Source organism: Rhinopithecus bieti, unplaced genomic scaffold, assembly GCF_001698545.2.
Source record: "Rhinopithecus bieti isolate Rb0 unplaced genomic scaffold, ASM169854v2 scaffold_55373, whole genome shotgun sequence".
Taxonomy (NCBI): Eukaryota; Metazoa; Chordata; class Mammalia; order Primates; family Cercopithecidae; genus Rhinopithecus; species Rhinopithecus bieti.
Window position 1 is genome coordinate 190,460 of NW_016821685.1, and position 25,270 is coordinate 215,729.

General features: G+C 38.0%; 1 protein-coding gene across 1 annotated transcript in view; it reads right to left on the bottom strand.

Moving 5' to 3' along the window:
- Positions 1-13,134, bottom strand: part of MYOZ2 (myozenin 2) — a 58,363-nt gene extending 45,229 nt beyond the window's left edge. The window contains exons 1-2 of the mRNA XM_017860533.1: positions 12,936-13,134; positions 12,298-12,387 (exon numbers count right to left, since the gene is read on the bottom strand). Coding sequence (XP_017716022.1) covers positions 12,298-12,373 — 76 coding nt within the window. The 5' untranslated portion in view covers positions 12,374-12,387; positions 12,936-13,134. The remainder of the gene's footprint in view (positions 1-12,297; positions 12,388-12,935) is intronic.
- Positions 13,135-25,270: the final 12,136 nt, after the last annotated feature.

Genomic DNA, 25,270 nt, shown 5'->3' on the forward strand with positions numbered 1-25,270 from the left:
ATGAAGGAAAACTGACAGAATTTGTTGCCTGAAAGCCTACCCTAAAAGAATGGCTAAATGAAGTTTTTTTTAAAACAGAAAGGAAACAATAAAAGAAGGAAGCCTGGAACATCAGAGATAAAGAAGGTATTAGTAAGCAGAAATATAGGTATATACAACAGGCTTTCCTTCTCCTCTTGAGCTTTCTAAATTATATTTTATTGTGGAAGCCAAAATTATAACATTGATTGATGTAAATGAATGTAGAAGAAATACTGAAGACCATTATTTTATAAACAGGAGAGAATAAAAAGACATCGAAGTAGATTTTTTTTTTTTTTTTGGAAACAAAGTCTTACTCTGTCACCCAGGGTAGAGTTCAATGACCTGATCTCGACTCACTGCAACCTTCACCTCCCAGGTTTGATTGATTCTCCTACCTCAACCTCCCCAGTAGATGGAATTAGAGGTGCCTGCCACCACCACGCCCAGCTAATTTTTGTATTTTTAGTAGAGATGGGGTTTCTCTATGTTGGCCAGGCTGATCTCAAACTCCTGACCTCAAGTGATCCGCCCACCTCGGTCTCCCAAAGTGCTGGGATTACAGGCATGAGCCACCGTGTCTGGTCAAAAGTAGATAAATTTTCTGTACTTTGCTTGCACTAGTAAAATGACAACATCAGTAGACTATGATAAGTTATGCATATATAATGCAATACTTAGAACAACTCCTGAAAGTTACATGAACGGATACATTTGAAAACTCTATACCGTGGCTCACGCCTGTAATCCCAGCACTTTGGGAGGCCGAGGCAGGCGGATCACGGGGTCAGGAGATCGAGACCATCCTGGCTAACAGATGAAATACTGTCTCTACTAAAAAATACAAAAAATTAGCCGGGCGTGGTGGTGGGCACCTGTAGTCCCAGCTACTCGGAAGGCTGAGGCAGGAGAATGGTGTGAACCTGGGAGGCAGAGCTTGCAGTGAGCTGAGATCCTGCCACTGCACTCCAGCCTGGGTGACAGAGCAAGACTCTGTCTCAGAAAAAAATAAAAATTACATACTTAAGATCTAATACATTAATAAATTAAATATAAATAATCTAAATACATCAATTGATGTCAGATTGGATTAAAAGTGAACCAACTATGGTTTGTTGAACTATGCTGCCTACATGAAACTCACTGCCTATAGTAACATTATAAGCAAGTGAAAGTAACAGAATGGAAAAATAGGCATCTAGCAACATCAACCAAATATTATCTGATATTAATATCAGATAAAATCAGAGCAACAAAATTTACCAGAGACAGAGAAGGGCATTATATAATGATTAAAGTGCAAATCCACAAAGATTACCTAGAAATCCCAAACGTATATGCACCAAAAACAGAGCTACACAATATTTAAAGTAAAAAATGTAGAACTAAAAGGAGAAATAGACAAATTTACAATTATAGTTGGAAACTTCAATTGCCCCCATCTTTTTTTTTTTTTTTTTTTGAGACTGAGTCTTGCTCTTTCGCCCAGGCTGGAGTGCAGTGGCCAGATCTCAGCTCACTGCAGGCTCCGCCTCCCAGGTTTAGGCCATTCTCCTGCCTCAGCCTCCCGAGTAGTTGGGACTACAGGCGCCTGCCACCTGGCCCGGCTAGTTTTTTGTGTTTTTTAGTAGAGAAGGGTTTCACCGTGTTAGCCAGGATGGTCTTGATCTCCTGACCTCGTGATCCGCCCATCTCGGCCTCCTAAAGTGCTGGGATTACAGGCTTGAGCCACCGCGCTCGGCCAGTTCCCCCCATCTTAACAGATGATGGAACAACTAGGCAGAAGAGCAGTAAGAATATAAAGTTCTACAATATTAGCAACCAATAGGACTTAATTGACATTTATATTTTATTCAACAACAATAGAATACACATTTCTTTCAAGTGCCAATGGAATATATATCAAGATAGATCATATCCTGGGCTATAAAATAAACCTCAACAAATTAAAATGATTAAATTATTCAGAGTGTTAGCACTGATCACAATAAAACTAAACTAGAAATTAGTAACAGAGCAATAACAGGAAAATCTCCAAACACTTGGAAACTGATCAACATACTTCTGAGTAATTCATGGGACAAAAAAGGAAGTCTCAAAGGAAATGAAAAATTCAGTGAACTAAATGAATATGAAAATACAGCATATCAAAATTTATGGGAAACAGCTAACGCTGTGCTGAGAGGAATATTTATAGCACTAAATGTACAGTTAAAAAAGAAAAAAGTATCAAATCAATAAACTAAGTGTCTACCCCAAAAAACGTAAAAAAAAGATGAACAAAATAAACCCAAAGCAAGCAGAAGGAAAGAAATAATAAAGATAAGAGCAGAAAACAATGAAATAAAAAACAAAAACAATAGAGAAAATCAATGAAGTATGGAGCTGGTTTTTAAAAGATCAGTAAAATTGATAGATCTCTAGTGAGATTAACACAGAAAAGATAGAGAAGGCACAAAGTAACAATATTAGGAACAAAATAAGAGATATCATTACAGACACTGCAGATAGCAAACAGATAATAAGAATATTAATACTACAAACAATTCTACATATAAATTCACATAAACTTGAAAATTAGAAAAAATTGACCAGTTCCTCAAAAAGCACAAATTACCTCAGTTCACCCAACATGAAACGAGTACTTGATTAACTATATTACTATTCAGACAATTCAGTTTATAGTCTAAAACTCTCCTCACCTCCCAAAAGCCTTCAGACTTAAATGATTTCACTGAAGAATTCTATCAAATATTTAAAGAACAATTATCACCAATGCCACATAATTTCTGCCCCAAAATAGAAGAGAGTTCTTCCTAGTTCATTTTATTAAGGTAATGATATTCTGATACCAAAGCCAGAGAAAGACAACACGCACAGACAGGCCAGACGGGGTGGCTCACGCCTGTAATCCTAGCACTTTGGGAGGCCTGAGGCAGGTGGATTGCTTGAGCTCAAGAGTTCAAGACCAGCCTGAGCAACATGGTGAAACCACATCTGTACCAAACACACACACACACACACACACACACACACACACAAATTTAGCTGACATGGTGGTGCGTTGGTCCCAGCTACTTGGGAGGCTGAAGTGGAAGGATCAGTTGAGGCTGAGAGGTGGTTGCAGTGAGCCAAGATCAGGCCCTGCACTACAACCTGGGTGACAGAGTGAGACCCTATCTCAAAAAAACAAAACAAAACAAAAAACACACACAGAAAAAGTTACAAAACAATATACCACATACATATAGAAGCAAAATCTTTAACATATTATTAGCAAATATAATTAAGCAATATATAAAAAGAATTTTATATCATGAGCCAGTGGGGTTTAATTCAGGGAGGCAACGCTGTTTTACTATTCGAAGATCAATCAATGTAATTCACTATGTTAACAGGCTAAGGAAGAAAAATCACATTACTATATCTTTGAGATCTAGAGCGAGGCAAAGATTCACCATGTTAACAGGCTAAGGAAGAAAAATCACATTAGTGTAACTTTGGGACCTAGGGCTAGGCAAAGAGTTGCTAAACAACACCAAAATCACAATCCATAAAAGGAATAATTGATAAACTGGACATCATCAAAATTAAAAACGTTTGCTCTGAGACAGACCCTGGTAAGAGGATGAAAAGACAAGCTACAGGATGGGAAACAATATTTTCAAAACATATAACCTTGAGAACAGTCTAGCATAAATACAGAACAATCAAAATTAACTATTAAAAAAGCAAACAATCCAATTAAAATGTGGACCAAAACATGAAGAGGCATTTCAACTGAAAAAGATATACAGATTGCAAATAAGCATTTGAAAAGATGGTAAACATCATCAGTCACTAGGGAAATGCAAATTAAACTCACAATGATATATCACTGCACACTTATCAGAATGTCTATAATGAAAAATGATGACAGCACCATTTGCTGGTGAGGATGTGGAGAAACTGGGTCACTTGCATATTGCTGCTGAAGATGTAAAATGATACAGACACTCTAGAAAACAATTTCATAAATTCTGTTATAAACTGAATGCAGAACTACCCAGCAATACTGGACATTTATCCCAGTGAAATGAAAACTTGTGTTCTTGGCTGGGTGTGGTGGTTCACGCCTGTAATCCCGGCACTGCGGGAGGCTGAGGCAGGCGGATCACCTGAGGTCAGGACTTTGAGATCAGCCTGACCAACATGGAGAAACGCCATCTCTACTAAAAATACAAAAAATAAGCCGGGCATGGTGGTGCATGCCTGTAATTGCAGCTACTTGGGAGGCTGAGGCAGGAGAATCATTTGAACCTGGGAAGCAGAGGTTGCAGTGAGCCGAGATTGCGCCATTTGCACTCCAACCTGGGCAACAAGAGCGAAACTCCGTCTCAAAAAAAAAAAAAGAAAGAAAGAAAGAAAGAAAACTTGTGTTCTTGCAAAATCATATACACAAATGTTCATAGCATCTTCCTTCTTGATAATCAAAAACCGAAACAACCCAGATGTATTTCAATGGGTAAACTATTAAAAACACTGTGGTCCATCCACAGCATGGTATTCAGCAACAAAAAGGAACAAATCATTGAGAACAAGACCTGGATGAATCTCTAGAGAATTACACTGAATGAAAAAGCCATTCCCAAAAGGTTATATGCTGTATGTATGATTTCATTTGTATATCATTCTTGAAATTACAGAAAATTTATAGAAACGGAGAGCAGAATAGTGATTGGTCAGGGTTTAAGGAGAGATAGGGCCAAGAGAGAAGTGGGGATGGCTATGAAAGGGCAACACAAGAGACCCTTATGGGAATGGAAATGTTACATCTCTTGACTGTATCAATGTCAATATTCTGGTTGTGATATTGTACTATAGTTTTGCCAGATGTTACCACTGGGAAAGGGCACATGGGATAGCCCTATATTATATCTAACAACTGCGTGTGAAACTATGATTATCTAAAAAAAAAATCTCAAGATAAAAAATTTAATTAAGAGCTATCAGGCCATGAAAAGACATGAAGAATCCTTAAATGCATATTTCTAAGTAAAAGAAGCCAGTCAGAAAAATCTGCTTACTGTATGATTCCAGCTATTTGACATTCTGGAAAAGACAAAACTAGAAGGCAGCATAAAGATCCATAATTGCCAAGGAATTGGAAGGAGGTAGAGAGACAGGGATGAATAACTGAAGCATAGGGGATTTTTAGGGCTGAGAAACTATCCTGTGTGATGCTGTAATGGCAGATATATGACACTGCATTTGTGAAAGCCCATAGAACTGCGTTAACACAAAGAGTGAATCCTAATGTAAACTACGGACTTTAGTTTGTATGGTTTGAATGTGTGTCCCTTCCAAAGCTCATTTTGAAATTTAATTGCCAGGCCAGGCGCGGTGGGTCACGCCTATAATCCCAGCACTTTGGGAGGCCCAGGTGGGCAGATCATGAGGTCAGGAGTTCGAGACCAGCCTGGCCAATATGGTGAAATCACATCTCTACTAAAAATACAAAAATTAGCCATGCGTGGTGGTGTGTACCTGTAATCCCAGCTACTCGGGAGACTGAGGCAGGAGAATCGCTTGAACCCAGGAGGCAGAGGTTGCAGTGAGCCGAGGTCAGGCCACTGCACTCCAGCCTGGGTGACACAGCAAGACTCCATCTCAAAAAAAAAAAAAAAGAAAAAGAAAGGAAGAGAAAAGAAAGAAATTTAATTGCCATTGTGACAGTATTAAGAGCCCAGAGCTTTAAAAGGTAATTAAGCCATGAGTACCCCACCCTCATGGGTGGGATTTGTGACCTTATACAAGGATGAATTCAGCCCCCTTTTCTTTCTTGTCCTCTGCCATGTGATGACTCAGCAAAAAGACCCTCCGTTGATGCTGGCACCTTGATATTGGACTACCTGGCCTCTGAAACCATGAACCAATTTCTGTTCAGTATAGACTACCCAGTCTCAGGTATTCTGTTATAGCAGCACAAAATGGACTGCAACAGTTATCAATATTGGTTCATCAGTTGTTACAAATACACACTGATGCAAGATGCTAATAATACAGGGAACAGCAGCGGGGAAGAAGTTTATATGGGAACTTATTGTACTTTCTCCCTCACTTTCCTGCAAACCTAAAACTGCTCTACAAAATAAAGTCTATTATTAAAATGTTTTAAAATTTTATACCTCTTTCTAATGCAATGAAGAACAGCTCTGTTTGGCTCTCTAGCATCCCCAAACAAAACAAAACAAAATGCTGTGCTTCGCAGTCCCCAGGAATGGTAGAAATAGCCTATGGAAAAGGCATAAGAAAAACAGAGCAGAGTATGTGAGGGTATTTTACAACAATTTCCTGAGATTTGCTCATCATCTTTGCTGAGTTCTACAGGGAATATTCACACTTACTTATTTGCAAGTGTTTGGAGTCTCTGTCACTATGTGTTTGGATCATGGAAGGATGAGCAAGTTTATTTTTCAGTGTGTCTATGAATATCCCTCAACATACTAGACAGTGTGATGGGATGTGGTATTTCAACTTTTTCATTCCGGATTCAAACTAGCAAGTTCCGTTTAGATTATAAAAGATAGAAGAGACGTTATGCTCTTGAGGTTATTTATATCCATTGTATCTGTATGGGGAAAATATGTAATGTTCTACTACTGCGTATCTCTTTCCAACTCTGTATTTAGGGCTTCCATGTGGTAGCTTGAATTTGGTCATGGTGGGAGCATTTATATCACAGAAATTGGCAAATTCTACAAATCAAAACATCCCTACTGCTGCCCCATTTGAGAACCAATTGTTAAATATATAATAGCATACTAATGGACACATTCATCAGTGTCAGGGATATTTTGCATAAACAAATAAAACACACAAACAAAATTCTCCAAGGTTTTCTTCCCTTCCTTTCCCTTCTAATAGTTAAATTTATGATGTCACTGGAGCAAGCGTTTCAGAAACATTTGTGAGCTAAGGAATCTATTGCATGCTCACTCTCATTACTTAAACTTTCAGAGTCAAGAACGCTGTCATCTGAGCACACAGATTCCAAGTTCAGCTGTTCCCTGCCCTTCACTGAAAACCCTTGCACGAGTTCTTAATGGTGTGTTTAATCTTGATGCTTGATAAATGATATGTTTTATTTAGAATACATATCCTTGCCTTCATGGCTTAGAAGGTTGTCTTTGTGGCATTAGATCATCTATTGAAAATAAGGCCAGGCATGGTGGCTCACACCTGTAATCCCAGCACTCTGGGAGGCTGAGGCAGGCAGATCACTTGAGGTCAAGAGTTCGAGATCAGCCCTGCCAACATGGCAAAACCCTATCTCTACTAAAAAAATACAAAAATTAGCTGAGCGTAGTGGCAGGCACCTGTAATTCCAGCTACTCAGGAGGCTGAGGCAGGAGAATCACTTGAACTCAGGAAGTGGAGGTTGCAGTGAGACGAGATTGCACCACTGCACTCCAGCCTGGGCAATAGAGCCAGACTCCATCTCAAAAAAAAAAAAAAAAAAAAAAGAAAAAATAATATGGCTAGGTATACTTTCTTATTGGTGTCATTTATACTGATCCGTAACTTCAGTTAGATGAGTTAATCTAATCCATAGTTTGCAAAGACACTCACTTACAAATAATTGTAGTAAGACAAAACACCTTTTAAAACTGTTCTACCATGATTGGCAACTGCAATTACTAGAGGGTAGCTAGCTAAAGCTTATTTGCTTTAGGGTGGGCTTATTGATTATCTGCATTTGCACAGAACTCTTCCTCCTGTCCCTGGACAGTTGGCCTATGTGATTGAATAATAGTCCACAAAATATGTTCTTCTATAAAGTAATATGTATGTACATATTACATATAACATGTAAGATCATAGTCCAGACTGTGATTTTGGGTAATGCCTTAAAACTCCAATTGTTAAAAAGTTCTGTGATAATTATCTCTACATAAAAATGTTGATTTTGAATACCATCTGTGATTCTTTATTTTCTTATTTCATACGTCTTTATCTTGATTTGAGTTCTAAGGCTATTTTATAAAGTTTTAAAAAATTAGTCATTAATAAAACATTATTTAAAACCATAAATCTATAAACATTCAGAAAATGAGATTACCAATGTACTGAATTACACAAACAGAATAATCTAGTACTGTTTATAGGATGTGTATCTAAAACATATTTGAGTGAAAAAGTCTTCAAAGAAAGCTAGGATGATGGAATAATATAGCTAGAATTGAACTCTACAATTTCAACTTCAGTATAAAATACAATTTAGCCTAGTTCTCTTGTACTAGTTTTCTGGAGTGCCTTATTGAGGTTAGATGCTTAGAAAACGTATGAATTCACAAGCTATGACTGCACACTACTTTTCAAAATAAAACGTGCAAACCTTTCTAGCTCTTATTTTTCTTGGGGCTATGAGAATGCTAATGTGAAAGGTTAAAACAAACAACAGAAAATTACCAAACTTGTACACTGAATTATTAAGTTCTTCTTCTATAAACTTTTATATTTGATAGGAGGTGTGAAAGGCCTTTTTGGCATCTTCATTTTAATTTTGAAGATTTGATTAGTTACAGTTTAAGATACGTTCCTACAAGAGAAGTAAAAGTGGTCTTCATGTAATCGTTCACCTGAAATTCTAGACTTTGTACTTATTTTCAAAGAGTCCTTACAATTTATGTCAATATTATCATTTCCTTTGTTACTGATGGGAGAACTCAAACACACTGATGTTTGGCTTCTGCACATAGCTCAGTAAATTAGAATCATGGAATTTTATAATTAGATGTATCAGCAAATCCAGCCTTCCTCATTTTCTGATGTGAAATCTGATGTCTAGTCTGGAACCCAGGATCCCTGGTACCACATTAACAACAGCACTCCATTTAGAACCTGGGCTTCCTGTTTTCAGACCAAAAGCTAAGCTCTCTTCCTGAAGTTACAGAAACAACCTGCCCAGTTCTCTTCTGTGTGCTGGGAAAAGCTGTTGCCCAATCATGAGGAGAAACAAACAAACAAACAAAATACATACCAAAAAAAGCCCTCCTAGAACCCAGGTGAGAGGACTGTAGGGTGACCGAAGCTTACTTAGGAGGCACTGTGGTCTTCTCTATTTATGAAGCTCTTATTCTAAACTGTCAGCAATATCCATGCTTGAAGTCAGGGAACATCATACTCCCAGTTCTTCTTATGGTTTTTAAAATTCCAATTCCTTTCCCCCAGCATTTCTAAACAGATGCCAGTTCCTCTAGAGTGCCTCTCCTTATTTTATTCTGATTGCCCCATCTCTTTATCAGTTTATTACTTCCTATCCTTTCATTCTTTCCTACCTCTCTCTCTTCCTTCAGTCTTCAAGTTTCAAATGAGTTACTGAACAAGAGAAAAATATGATTAATACTGGAAAATATGTACAGATTTAGGGGTAAATTACGCAGGGCTCATGGGTGGGGACTATTAGAGGCCGTCTCTTCTCGTCTCCATAACTAATTCATGCACAGATAATGCCAAATTATTTTTTGTCTTTTACAGTAGCACTTGTTAGATGGTAACAACTGTGGCTGAGATACTTTTATATAAAGCACAGAGGTTTGTCTCACAAAAGTAACCAGGACAGCTTTACCATTAGCTCTGCTTCCTGCCAAGGTGATGATGATGGTAATCATAACTGTGATATGAGGAAGGTAAATCTAAAAGCAGGCAGCCTTCATGTTTGGGATGCTTTTTGTTAGTCATTTGTTGGGAGTGTGGTATATTTGCTTCTAGTATATAATTTGAAACCAAATCATAATGGATTCAAAATGAGCAACAATTTGGGGGTGTGATTAGTAGAGGCTGGGAGTTATCCACTTCTTACTCATTCTGTGCAGTTAGCATTATAATCTATATGAAGAGAATTTTTCAGTAAATCTTTGAGGTTATTTCTCCTTCTGATGGAATGAGGGCTGTGATGTAAAACTCTCCATTTCTGATTCTTATATTTTTCTACTGATTTATCTCAAAGACTCACCCACTGCAATCTCTTTCCCCTACAAGAATGGGATTGAATTTCCACCTCATGTTCAGAGGACAACGACTGATTTAGCCAACTCATTGTCACATTTCATACTCCTCCAAGCTAAATGTTTTGGAAAGTAGTAATAAAATTAAATGAGTTATGATGCTGAAAAAAAATTCCGATGCACAAGGGGAGAGGAGGGAATGTAGTAAAAGGGGATTTTGACTGGAACATCCTTTTCCATTTGTCTTTATAAAGGACAATCCAGTCAAAATTTGATTTATTTGTCTTACAATTAAGATCAAAGCAGTTGCATGTTTTATCTTAAATTATCCAGATTTTTACTGCTGCAAAATATTTGAAAGTTTGGAGGATCACTCCCAAAAAAGTTTCTCTGAAGTTCATTTTATTTCTGCATCCTGAGAAAAAATTATACTCCCCTAGCTCCAGATCGCTAAACATCATCAAATAGTGAAGTTCCATATAAAATGTCAGAGGAAATAAGAGAAGAAAAATATTTGAGCTGTTTCATAAAGTACTGAAGTTATTTCATCTGGGATGAGGTTGGAAAGAATCTGATTATCCCCACGTTATCTGAAATACTTGACATTCCAACAAAGACAGAGCATGTGACTCCTCTTAAGGGAGCTGGAACTCATCCAGTGACATGGGAGGGAGGTTTCAGCTGACTCCGTGGCTAGGATTTACTGGTGGTGAGATAGTGGTTTTGAGGGTTTCCCCCACTTTGATATATAATTGTGCGTTTTTTCCCCAAGTATTTTTCATAAAAACAATAGTTATGTTTATAAAAAAGGAAAAAAAACTTCTTACCTTTATGATCTATGTCAGAGCTAACAGAGTAGACTCCAACACATGACTTAGGCTGGAACACATTAAATGGACTGACTGTTTTATGATTAGGATTCCATTAGAAAACAATAACATAAAAAGTCTTATTTTAAGGTAAACAACTTTGTCACAAACTCTAGTGATCATCTGATTTTTGACACATTGATCAGGGAAGCGATAAAATAATTTCAAGTAAACTACTTGAAGCTGGAAATCCAAAGATGCATGAAATTTTAAAAAGAGGCATGAATTTTGGAACTTTGGATTGGTACGAGTTCAGTTCTGGCATCTGATTCAGAATTATTCTCATTTTATTCCAAGCTAATTTGACATTATAGTAAAACAGGAGAACCAAGTTGAATCCAGTATAGTGGTTTTGTATTGCAGAAAATAGAAAACAACAACAGGACCTCTTAGTTATGACTACATTGTGTGGGGAGCACCTAAAAGTCTTTGATTCTGTTCCTCTTGCTTTATGGAAGGTGCAATATGAAAACATTATGCTCAATACTCTTCCCAGGTCTCAAGCTTCTAGGTCTCAATAATGTAGTGGTGAAAGGCTGCATTCCTTGTCAGTAGAGAGGAAATAAGGAGGCATTCTGAAAATTCCACAAATATATCTGGAATGGCTCAAATCAGCTCCTAAGAGTACCTGAATATTTTTTTCTTAACTTTTAAAATTGATGCTATACCTTGCTTATAAACAAAGTTGAATTTCCTTTATAAGACTCAAAATGCAAGTTATAAAGCATTGGTTTCTCAAGTTATTTGCTGGAATTTAAAGAAAAGGAGAGAGTGAAATAGTACCTTGTATGTAATATATATTTATATTTTTTGAGTCATATGCTTTAAGACTACAATAACTTTATATTTTCTCAGAAATTACAAATAAAAGTAGACTTTGCACACAAAATATGTTAGTAAATCAATTACCAAATTTGAAGGGTTAAATAAATAAGCAATAGAAATGGAGTTAAATAATAAGCAATAAATATGAATTCTAACTTAATAGCTTTATAAAAAAGATGACAGAACTTATTTTGAGTGATTTATATAATGTAAGGTAAAAGAAATCAAGCTAAACCATGTGGGATGGACAATGAAGAGAAGATTGTATGAGACTTGTCCAGAAAAAAAAAAAGAATCTAGAGTGATCTTAACTTATAATGTGGAAGGCAGGCCAAGCAGAATGTACATCAGCTGTCAGATTGCTTCATGCCTTTTACCGCAGTTGTTCCTCTGAAAATAGCTTCCAAATGAGAAAGGATGACTACAAAAGGATTAGTTACCATAGGCTTTTCTACACCCCCTAGAGCTCTAGGTTTGTTATGACAGAACAGCAAGAATTTAAAGGAAGTAAACTATGGAATATTAAACAACGTCAGGTTGGAGCCACATTCATGCTGATCTATATTAATGTTATGAAGGATTTTTATTGATACCATTTCCATGGACTTCCTTCATGATGGCTGTTGCTTGCTGTTTTCTCTGCTTCACCATAGCATTATGTGATAGCATGGTTTGTTTGTTCCCTGTTAAAAACAAAGGGACATTATTGAGGCAATGTGAAGAACTCATTTGGAGTGTCTCATTTGGAGTGTCTCATAATCACTGTTGTAAAAGACAACATCTTTGTTCTTTATTAAAAAGTTATTATCACTTGCTACTGAAAGACTTCAATATGCATTCCTTATCTGGTGACAGAGTATGTTATTCACTGACAGGCAATGTCACAGTGAACAGAGACCCAGTCTTATCTGGACATTAATATAATGATCATCAGACAATGAGAAACAATGAAATTGCTGGTCTCCTTTCCCCTCCCTCTCTTTTCTCCACAGTATTTTAATCTATCATTGTCTCCTCACTGGCCTTCATTTGTACCAGCATCACACTCCATCAATTCCAGCAAACTGTAAGAATGAAGAAGACACTAGATTAAACCAGAATTCTTTGGTGGTAGCATTTTAATATTGGCAACAGCTGCGCTTTAAAGCAGAGAACACCCATTTATGAGTCACAACTCTGAATCTCCTTGGACAACTGACTAATAAAACATTTTAGGAAACAACATACTCACCTTGCTGTTAGACTGTGCTTTTTCAGCGGGGATGAATCCCAGTTTGTGGAGGAAGACTCTGGAGATGGACTATGGATGGCACTTGGGCCTGATGGTTTTTATCCTTGAACCTGGGACAGCATGGTCCCTACTCTGACTCAAACTGGGGACTGAGCTTTTCTGAAGAGACTGGCATTCAGCTGACATCAACTGACTATATATAGCACCAAATACTTTAGCTACTCATATCTTCCTGGCGAAAGGGAGGAACAGGGAAAGATTAGGCTCTCTCCATTGTGTTTCTAGTTTGTGAGACGGTTAAATGAAGCATTCATCGGACATGCAGAAAGTTTTAGTGAGCACTTTTGTTTGAACAGATAGTAGTCAAAAGGGATTTTAAACACTTTTAAACATCTAGCTCTTATGTTACATCTTAATTGAGGGGGCAAGAGACACACACATGAATCAGAACAGAATGATAGATTATTCATAATTAAAATGAACAATATAGGCAGTAATATCTATGTAGACTCAAGAAGAAAGGAAGGGGTGGATCAATAGAGCCAGTTCTTAAGCTGGAGTAAGAACTCATGCTAGGTTCAGAAAAGTGCGTAGTATTTGAATAGTGAACTCAGGAAGCATTTTGAAATGGACCATTAGAGGGTGAGCCATGAAGCTGGGTAAAAGCTGAGACTCACAACTGGGTCATGCTTTTTGAAGAGGCCTGCAGAGACCAGTCCTTGCAAAGTTGACTAGTCTCTACAATGTCTAGGGTCAAGGATTTTCATTTGCAGGCATGAAAAGATTTGAAAGGTTTGCCTTTCAAAAGGTTTGGCCTCCTTGATGGTCCCTGGACACGAAAGCATGTTCTCATCTCTGGGCTTTTCCTTTTACTACTTCCCCCTTTCCTTTTACTATTTCCCCCTTTCCTTGGTTGAAATGGTATCCTCAACAGATAATCATTATGTTAATTTTGGTTTCCAAAATGAAACTAGATACTGTATTCCTTTTACTATTTCCCCCTTCCATACTTTCTCCCTATTCACATGACATAGTCATGCATTCAGGAGTCTGCTCAGATAACAATCCCTCATAAAATCCTTCCCTAATCACTTTGTCTAAAATATCACACTGTGCCACTCGCTAGTCCCTTACGCTGCTAAATTTTCTTTGTATTTTTCTATTAGTTAAGATAAAAGTCAAAGGGGAGTGACAGAAACTCCTCCAAAACAGAACTGTAAAAAGATGGAAGATGTTTCTCTCACAGGTAAGCTTAGTCTAGAGGTAAGTAATTGAGGGTTTGCATGATTGACATAATTATCAAGGGCTCAGTTACCCTCTAACGTTTTGCTCCACTATCCCTAAAATGCAGGCCCCTTGGGCCTAATTGGCTGCCCCAGCTCCAGTCAGCATGCATATATTTCAACCATCAGGAAAAAGAGCAAATAATGAGAAGGGAACACTGTCTTCTTTTCAGAACATGTCTGATATTGTTCATACTTCCGTTTACATCCCATTGGGCAGATCTTAGCCATATAGCCGTGCATAACTCAAGAAAGGTTGGGAAGTGTAGCTTCTATTCTAGGTGGTCATGAGCCCAATTAAAATTCATACATAACTTACTAACAAAGGAAATAATTGTTGCTGAGTGACAACTCAGTTTTTTCACTAAGAACATGTCAACATTATTCTATCTATCTAATCTATCTATCTATCTATCTATCTATCTATCTATCTATCTATCTATCTGTCTAGCAAAAGTTTATGTTATGTACCATTCTAAAGGTTGAAATGGTGTCCTCAACAGTTTTACTAGCACCTATAATCCTAGCTACTCCGAAGGCTGGGGTGGGAAGATTGCTTGAGTCCAGGAGGTAGAAGTTGCATCTATCTATGTGATATCTCTTTTTTCCACTAAACTATGAATCCTGTAATGGCTTGGGCTTTGTATCTTCAGCAGTTGGAATTGTATCTGGCATATGGCAAGCACTCAATATTCATTGAATGAATGAATGAATGAATGAGTAGGTTGATGATTAACTGCAGAATGCATTAGAGATTTGGCATGAGTTTGAAATTCAAATGAACAGTTGCTTGAATATACAAAGGTGGTGGCTATTTGTGGGAGGAGTTGTATTTTATAAGATTGAAATAGGTTATACATTTTGGTGCCCGATCATAGGACTGAAAATTTGAGGTTGTAAATCATAGCACTTTGGGAGGCCAAGGTGGGTGGATCGCTTGAGTCCAGGAGTTTGAGACCAGCCTAGGCCAGCTAGCAAAACTCTGTCTCTACCAAAAAACAAAAACAAAAAACCCAAAAATTAGCCAAGTGAGTGGCATGCACCTGTAATCTTAGCTACTCCAAAAGCTGGGGTGGGAAGATTGCTTGAGTCCAGGAGGTAGGAGTTGCGGTAATCCATGATCAAGCCACCATACTCCAGCCCGGGCGAGACGAGACCTTGTTTTAAAAAAAAAAAAAAAAAGAGAGAAAGCTAAAGGTTGTAGATAGCAGGTTTAAGCTAATCTAGTTAACCTATTGCAATTGCTTCTAAGCAAACATTTGCACTGAAATTATAATTAGGTATCAAATGAGAAACTATTTTGCCAAAGAAAATAAATTTAAATTCCCTCTCAAAATCCTTTGAGTGCCCATGTGTTCTTGGCTGTAGCCTTTACGATAGTGTGCTATTAGACAAGTCTTTAAAACTGTTTTCTCATCTATAAAATGGTGATTACAGTATCTATCACATAAAGTTATGGACATTTTACATGGGATAATTTAGAAATTCCTTATACTTAGTAAAAGTTTAATAAATGATTTTTTTCCTTTTGCTATTATTTCTGCAATATGGTAGGATTTAGAATTTTAGAGCAATCAACTGCACTATTCAGTTAAAAAAACATAGATTAAGAGAGTTCTGGTTTTCCTGTTTGATCATCTTCATATGTTCCCAACTACAATTCTAAAGGTTGAAATGCTGTCCTCAACGGATAATCATTGTTATATTAATTTTGGTTTCCAAAATGAAAATAGATACTCTATTTTAAAAGATTGTAAAAGTTTTACTGAATATAAGGTCTTACACCTTTTTATCTATTTTTCAAATATATTCTACTTAAAAGTCTCTTGCCTTGTTTTGTAAGTTCATTTATACATATCTAACTTTCTGGTCTCTGAGTTATCACCTGTTCTGAAAAAGAAGAAAGAACAAATCACTGGTGTTGCAGTCTTAAGACAGGATACGCTATCCATGTGCTTCATGGCACAAATGGTGAACTTTAAGCAGAACTTTAATGGTTACTACAAAGCATTTTCAGGTGGTCCATACTGAAAGCCAATGCCTTCTAAGTTTAAATCAAGCCACATTTAATCGATTTCTGTTTCATCTGCACAGAGATCTGGTACTAGATAAAATTAAAATTCAGCCCAAATTCGTCATACTGAGATCATCTTTTGTCCTCAGCTCACACCCTCCTACCCCATGACCACACACACACACACACTATAGACTAGAAAAGGATGTCTCCTACTCCCAGAGACTCGATTCCTACCCTTGCCCTACTACTCATTTCTTCCCTTGAAGCTTCTCCTTCACCCCAGTTTAAGCAGAGTAGTACTTTATCTTTCTTTCAAGGCCCAAAGTATTTTAAACTAACTGGTACTAAAGATAGACGATACGATCTTTTCTTACAGGCAAAATAATAGGATTTTAATGGTAGAAACTTGTGTCTTGGGAGGCTAGTGAGAAACACGTTTTTGACAGAGATTTTCAACACCTCTGTAATCAAACTATTTCCACTGCTGGGGCTGGCCACAGTTGCATTTCCAACTCCTTCACCAATTGCCAAAAGAGAAAAAAAGATTAAGTAAAGTGACTTTTATTGCTATACCTAACAAAAATCCACACCATGAGGACTCATGAAAGGCAACCTTATTCAGCCAGTGGTAAACATGAGCACTTTAGCCAACTGGTAAACAAAGTCTACATCGACCTGCCTCTAACTGAACACTTGTTTTTTAATTCTGTGTTTCTCTTGTCCCGTTGACAGTCTATATTAGGTGGCTGTGGGCAGTTAGAGATTAGGGGAGGATTGGGGAGGTAGGCAGAATGTGGGAACTCACTGTTTGCTAGGTGGGCAGACAAAACATTGCCATTATTGAGACTCGGCTCTGGACTGAGGCACACATAACCCAAACAGGACAGCTGCCAGACCAGTGTTGAGTGACTAGTCTGAAGGTACAATCGGTTCTTTACCAGCCTTCAGGGCCTCAGTTACAGTGCTAACTCTGGGAGGGAAGAATCTGTTTGAAAATATAACAAAGGTGGCGTAAACAACACACCCTTGGTGAAGTTGTCTATGGAAGCATGGCCTTTGGTTTGTGTAAAATATCCTGTGCTTTCTTCTTGATGCTTAATTGGTCTGCTATGTCTTCCATGGTTTCTATTTTCCTATACTGAGGAGGATCCAGCCTATAACTGACCTCCTGAGAAGGCCATCACAAGGGCAGAATAGGAATAGGCATTGACAGGGTAATCATTCTACCAGCCAATGTGGGACAGCACAAAAAAGATAGATGAGTTTTCAACTAGTCTCATTACAATAAAGGCCTAAGGGTAACGAGAGTGTTAAGAGGAAAAATTCCAACCATTATTCAGTTAATGTTTGCTAGGCACGGTTAGCCCTGTTTTACAGATAAGAAAACTGAAATTCTGAGAGAGTAAGTAAAACCCCCAAAGCGTCGTACCTGTATGTTACAAAGATGGAATTACAAAATCGTTCTGTCTGATCCAAAGGCTTTTGTTTTTTTCTCACCATACTGTGCAGACATCTCTGTTTTCCTCATCTTCTCTAAATACCTCTGCATTGATATCTATGTAACAAAAATGAAGCAGAGTTGAGAGTTTTCAGAAAAATTATTGCAGTGTGCTCCTTACTAATTTCCTCTTGAATTTAACATCCTAATATTAGGTTTATTTGGGGTGAGGTGCTTTTTACTTATAACATTTGTGGCTGTTTTCCAACTCATGTTTTTCTTGTTTGCAAACTTCTAGAGTTCCTCATGGTGTCTATTCTCAGGGTGCTTTCCTTTCCTTCAGCTGTGCAAATACTAAAGTGATTAAAATGCCTAACATAAACAAATGGAAGCCATTTGCTGTGCAGACCTCTCCTTCCTTTCTTGGCCCATGTACCACACCATCACAAACACACTTACCACCATCACTGCCAATAATGAGAATTAAATCTAACTCCATCCAAATAATTTGTTCATATGGAAGCCCCTTGTTATACCTTCTTTCTTTGTAAATTTATTTCTTTTACCAAAGTGTTTCCTTCTAAGCTCTTAAGCCTTAAGGTAAGCTGGGGAGAAGAAGGGATAAGCAGAGGCTAATGACCAGCTCGTCGAGGACACAAGCTAACCTAATAGGGTTGAGAACTTGGAAAGAAAGTTTCAAATACAGGAATATTAGGAAACAAGTTGCCAAAGCAAACCCGCAAATCACTTTTTTCCTTTGCTTGCGTAATCCCAGCACTTATCCAGAACTTTGTCATATTTCCTTTCACAACTAGAGCCAGACTGTAGTTTTCCTATATAGCACAGATTCAAAATACTGAAACTTTTTGTTTTAAGTTTTCTCACCTGCAAGAAAATCTCCTCCTTCTCCTACATACAAATTTAGCATGACCTAATTAAACTTAAAGTTCAATAAAGAAAACATGAAGCTGTTTGTTCAAAAAAGAGTATATACAGCTGGGTGCAGTGGCTCACGCCTGCAATCCCAACACCTTGGGAGGCTGAGGCAGGTGGATCATTTGAGGTCAGGAGTTCAAGACCAGCCTGACCAACATGGTGAAACCCTGTCTCTACTAAAATACCAAAATTAGCCAGGCATGGTGGCAGGGGCCATAATCTCAGCTACTCGGGAGTCTGAGGCAGGAGAATCGCTTGAACCCGGGAGTTGGAGGTTGCAGTCAGCCAAGATTGCACCACAGCACTCCAGCCTAGGTGACACAGTGAGACTCCCTCTCAAAAAAATAAAAACAATAAAAAAGAGTATATAGTCAAGAAATTTAGTGACAGAGCCTAGATCTCACAGCAGTGTATCACATGCCAGAGCTTCTGCAGCATGACTATAAAAGAGGGACGAGCACATTATTAAGAGTCCAAGGCTGTTGCATTGCATAGTACTTATCATAATGCCTGGCATATATTAAGTGAGTAATAAATGTTAGCCATTATTGTTATTAGCGTGAAAAACTTGAACTTTCACATAAACTTATGAAAAGATGTTATCAACATATGCAAAGTCACTGTATTAGTCTGTTCTCATGCTGCTGATAAAGACATATCCGAGACTGGGTAATTTATAAAGAAAAAGAGGTTTAATGGACTCACAGTTCCATGTGGCTGGGGAGACCTCACAATCATGGTAGAAGAGCAAGGGACGTCTTACATGGTGGTGGGCAAGAGAGAATGGGAGCCACACAGAAGGGGAAACCCCTTATAAAATCATTAGATCTCATGAGATGTATTCACTACCATGAGAACAGTATGGGGGAAGCTGTCCCCATGATTCAGTTATTTGCCACCAGGTCCCTCCCACAACACATGAGAATTATGGGAGCTACAATTCAAGATGAGGTTTGGGTGGGGACACAGCCAAACCCCATCAGTCACCTTAAATAAAAATGGCTGAAACCCCATTTGCAGATGAGGCAGCAAGAGATTAAGTCATTTGTTAAAGGTCACACAGAGAGAACAAATAGAATGGTTCCTTAATTGAGAAAGATATTGATGTAACTTGATTTGTGATGTTATTAATTTAAACAAAGCTTGTGTAGCTCAGAGGAGAGATTGCTGAGAAACAAGGCACCCAGCAATAAACAGTGAAGAGCCAGGAATATTTGATAAGCATATACTATATGGACATGATATATTGATGAATTAGAACCAGATATCATTTACAAAATATGAGTTGTATAAATCTCTTTATTCTAATTTTATGCTTACCATCCAAACTTCCACTAATCCATTGGTTTTCCATGTAGTTTGCTAGAATCCAAACCCCCCTGCTTTTTCTCATTAAAGTATGCTGCAATTCGAGAGCAAAACATTCAGTGCCTAGTAAGTTTGTTGAATAAATGAATGAATGAATACGAAAAAGAAAGACACTGGAAGAAACAGAAGAGCAAAATTCAAAAGAAAAGAGAATTTTAAGATACTGCCAAGGTCTGCAAAAAAGCCACAGAGAATGACACATGAGAAAAGGTCACTTGATTTGGCAAGAAGTAGGTCATCGGCAGAATTTGGAGACACTTCTGTAACGTGGTGGTAACAGAATCCAAATAGAAGGGATTTAAGATAAGAATGAGTGGATAGGAAGTGTATGCGGCAAATGGCAACTATGTATTTGAAAGGACTGCTGTGAACTGAGGAGAGAGAGAGAGTTCAATCTCTAGAAGGGAAAGCAAGTTCTACAAGCGTATGAGAGAGAGAGAGAAAGTGTGTGTGTGTGTGTGTGTGTGTGTGTGTGTGTGTGTGTGTGTGTTTCAGAAGCAGAAACTTGAACATACTTAGAGATAAAAGAGAAACAAACACTGGTGTATAAAACAGTAATAATTCTGACGATGCGATATTTGGGGTAGTTCATTTCCAAGGCTATGATGGTTGATTAGTGGAGAGAACCAGTGCTCTAATGTTTTATTCTTTAGTAGGTGGAGTCACTTTGTAACCCCAGTACTTAAAATAGTTCTGGCATATGGTAGGCATGTGGCAATATTTGTTAGATAATGCAGCATAATGTTTGGCATATAGCAGGAATGCAATGTATATTAGTTTTTTCTCTCACTCTTGGCTCAATCATCCATTCTTCATTCTTATCGCCTGATTCCATGATCTGCAGTGGTAGGGCAAGAAGGGATGGTGGTTTGGGGACCTTTAGCTCCCTTATTTTATATTAGTTGTCTTGATACTGAAATGGCATACATGCTTTAAAAGCAAAGCTTCATTACCTCTCAAAATAAACACGAACATTTTAAGTTAAAAATGCATCATCAATATTTCATTTTACTTGAAACATTTTATTCCTTGAGTCCAAAAAAAAAAAAATACTCCTGGTTTTTCTCCTCTGCTTTTTATCAGTTTATTCATTCAATAAGTATTTGTTAAGTACTGGTCATATACCAGGTATATGACAGCTCTAGGTGTTGAGAGGTAAGTACAATTTTGAGCTGGGCACGGTGGCTCATGCCTGTAATCCCAGCACTTTGGGAGGCCAAGGCAGGCGGATTACCTGACGTAGGGAGTTTGAGACCAGCCTGACCAACACAGAGAAACCTCGCCTCTACTAAAAGTACAAAATTAGCCTGGTGTGGTGGCGCATGCCTGTAATCCCAGCTACTCAAGAGGGTGAGGCAGGAGAATCGCTTAAACCCAGGAGGCGAATGTTGCGATGAGTCAAGATCGCGCCGTTGCACTCCAGCCTGGGCAACAAGAGTGAAACGTGAAACTCCGTCTCAAAAAAAAAAAAAAAAAAAAAAGTAAGTACAATTTTAAAACTTCCCATTCTAATGGAGCTTATATTCTAGTGGGAGAGACAGGCATGGACAAGGTAAACTAGTAAAGTGTACTGTATGTTAGAGAATAAGAAGTATTATATTAAGAAAATAGGCAGCATTATTTGGGGAGAGATTGTGATTTAGATAGGATGACCAAGAAAGGCCTCGTTTAGAAGGTGACATGTAAGTAAAGACCTGAAGGAAATGCAGAAGCAAGCCATGAAGATTTATTAAGGAAAGAACACCCCAGGCAGAAGCAGCAGATACAAAGGCCTTGAGGTGGGGATATATTTGGGTATATTTGAGGCAAGTGAAGAGGCTAGTGTAACTAGAGCCATGTAAGGGAGAGAGTAGTTAGGAGGTAGCACAGGCCCATCAGTCATAAGTACTTTGCTTTTGTTCTACCTGAGATAGGAAGCTGTGAGAGAGTTTTGTACAGAGAAAAGATAATGCAACTTCCTATCCTAACAGGACCACTGTGCTTGCTTTGTGGAGAACGGATCACAGTGAGACAAGGAGAGAAGCAAGGAGACCATTTAGAAGGCTATGTGATAATCTAGGAAAGACAGAGGATGGCTTGGTTCAACGTGCACAGGTGCGTGTGTAGATGGTGAGATATGGTCAGATTCTGGAAGGCAGAACTAATGGGATTTGCTGATGGATTGGATATTAGGATGTGAGAGGGAGGATGACTGCAAGTTTGAGGACTTGAGCAATGGAAATGACAGAGTTGCTCTTCTCTCAGATTTGGAAGGCTCTAAAGAGATTGAGTTTTGGAGAGAATGTCAGAAGTTCAAATTGGAACATTAATTTTGAGATGTCTAAATGGGACATCATTGAGAAATGAATAAATGGAAAAATATACAATATAAGAGAACATAGTCTGCTTGCTATACAAGTACTGAGTCAAGACTTGTTTCCAAGTGGAGACATAAAGTAACCAACTGGATTTTAGAACTTGAATTTTAGAGAAGTCTGGGATAGAAATATAAATTTGAGATTGTTCAGCACTTATATTTAAAGCCTTGAGATGATTCCTATTCTGCAATTCAAGCTCTTAATGTTGAAATACTGCAGGGCTCAGTCTTTGAACCTTTTCTCTTTTCTGCCTACACTCTGTCATCCCTTGTCCTTTCCTCTTTTTCTATATTCCTTATCAAATCTGGTAAGAAAATCTGGAATATATTTGCAACTGACCTGTTCTCATGAAGTTTACTGTTATTACCCTGATCCATTTCTCTCGCCTAAATTATTGCAATAACCTAATAACTGGTCTTCTACTTCCATGGATATCTTACTTCAGTCTCTTCTCACAAGGTAGCCAGAACCTTTTAAAATTTTTAAATCAGACAGTTCAATTCCTCTGCTCAAAATGCTCCAGTGGTTTCCTATTTTAGCCAGAGTAAATGCCAGTTCTCATCATGACCTAAAATGCCAGTCCTCATATTGGCCTAAAATGCCCTATGCAATCTTATATTCTGATAACTCTCTAGCTACACCTATACTTAACTCTCTTGCTCTTACTGCTGTAGCCCCAACTTCTTTGCCTTTCTCAGACATCCCAGGTTATTTTCTCTGCCTGAAACACTGTCCACATATCTGCATCACTCTCTCAACCACTTTGAGGTTTTCACTAAATGCCACCTTCTCCGAGGTGCATTATCTTGACTTCCTGTTTTAAAAAATCAAAAACCTCCACCCCAGAACTCACTATTCTTCCCTGAATTATTTTTCTTCATAATACTTATCACTATCTAACATATTAATGTCCTATTAATGAAAGTATGGATCATTGCCTGTTTTGTTCTCTGCTGAATTCCCTAGCACCAAGAATAGTGTCTGACACATAGTTGACACGTAATTGTCTTTTGTTTTTGTTTTTGTTTTTTGAGAGAGTCTCGCTCTGTCGCCAGGCTGGAGTGCAGTGGTGCACTCTCTGCTCACTGCAACCTCTGACTCCCAAGTTCAAGTGATTCTCCTGCCTCAGCCTCCCGAGTAGCTGGGACTACAGCCGTGCACCACCACACCCAGCTTATTTTTATATTTTTAGTAGAGATGGGGTTTCACCATGTTGGCCAGGATGATCTTGGTCTCTTGACCTCGTGATCTGCCCATCTTGGCCTCCCAAACTGCTGGGATTACAGGCGTGAGCCACTGTGCCTGGCCAATATTTTTTAACAAATGGAAGAATGAATAAATGGAATAAACATACAATCTAAGAGAATATAGTCTGCTTGCCATATGAACGTTGCTTCAAGACTAGTTTCCTACCTAGACCCTCTTCCCTCAAATTTCCCTCTAGGCTCCTTTTACATAAAATGCTGAAATGCTCATAGATGGTACAGTAGGGAGTACATGCAGTTGGGGCTCAAGAGGCCTCTTTAGGGCATACCTATGGTGGGCATTTATAAAAATGAGGAAAATATGGTTCCTGTGTTCAAGAAATTCGTAGTCCAATTGAGAATACAGTTGTGTAAAAGCATGCGACTTGCATTAAAAGAAAACATTTTAAGTATTCACAACTTTCCCTCTGACTGCCAGTTCTTAAAGAGATTGGAGTTTTGTGAGCCTTGGGCAGCTGACAAAAAAGCCTGTGGTTTTCGTTGATCTAATAAGGGTAATGAGGAGAACTGCAGATTTCAAAGAAGCTGGGCAAGTTTGATTGATTTACATTAGAAAGGGGGAGGAATGTCTCAAGAAAGTTTTTCTTCTTGAAGAAGCAAGGCCAGATGGGAAAGGAAGGAACTGGGTGGTATTAGTAAGAGGAAGGAGTATGATTAACAAATAAGTATGCACTGACATTTTGGAAATAAGGTGCATGGGGTGGCAGGGGAGTGGGGAAGAAAATAAGCTTCCATAAGGATTAGAGAAAACTGAGTGAGGCAAAGGAATTGTCCTTTTATTCTTCTTAAAATATCTCAGTTTTAAGATTACTTTTTTCTTTTCGAAAGCATCTAAATTCCTTGATTGCAAATGTACCTCTAAGAACCTGAATGAATTTAGTATTGCTCTTTAACTGTTGGAAAATGTCTTCTTTCAAAAGGATAATTTCACTTTTACCTGTTTACTATACAGTAGTCCATTCTGTTAACAAAATACGTTTAACAGAGTTTAATTGAGCAAAGAACAATTCTCTAATAGGAAAACACTCAGAATCAGAAAAGGTTCAGAGAACTCTGCTCGACAATGTGGACAGGCAGTAGTTACAGTGGAGAAACAGAAGTGAGGTACAGAAATAGTTATATTAGTTACAGCTCTCAATTTGCCAAATTTGAGCATGGTCTGATCAGGTATCAATCTGTGATTGGTTGGAGCTCAGCTTCTGTGATTGGCTGAGACTCAGTCATTTGTTACAAAAGAATATACTACTAAATTAGGCTTTCAGTTTATTTAGGTACCAAGTTAGGTTGCAATTCCTTATGACTATAAGCAGCAAAGATCAGGGGGCTAAAAACTGTTCCTGGTTTTAATCAAACTGTGTCATCAGCTAGAGGAGAATGTTTGTGAAGGGATGAATTGTATCCAGCACTTTTACAAATGAAATCTGTGAATCTATTTATACATGAAACTTACATCTTGTAGGTATTGCATTGTACTTTCATTAATTACTCTAATACTTTCTTCCCTCTTTTTCCCTTTTGCTATTTTCCTTTTATTTTATTTTTTGGCTTAAACTTGATGTTATGGTATTTTATACCATAACAATTGTAAAATGTTATTAATATCTTGTGTCTTTCCCTTTTTACTTTTCATCCTTTTGTGTAAGGACCCATTAGCTAACTGATGAGACAGCT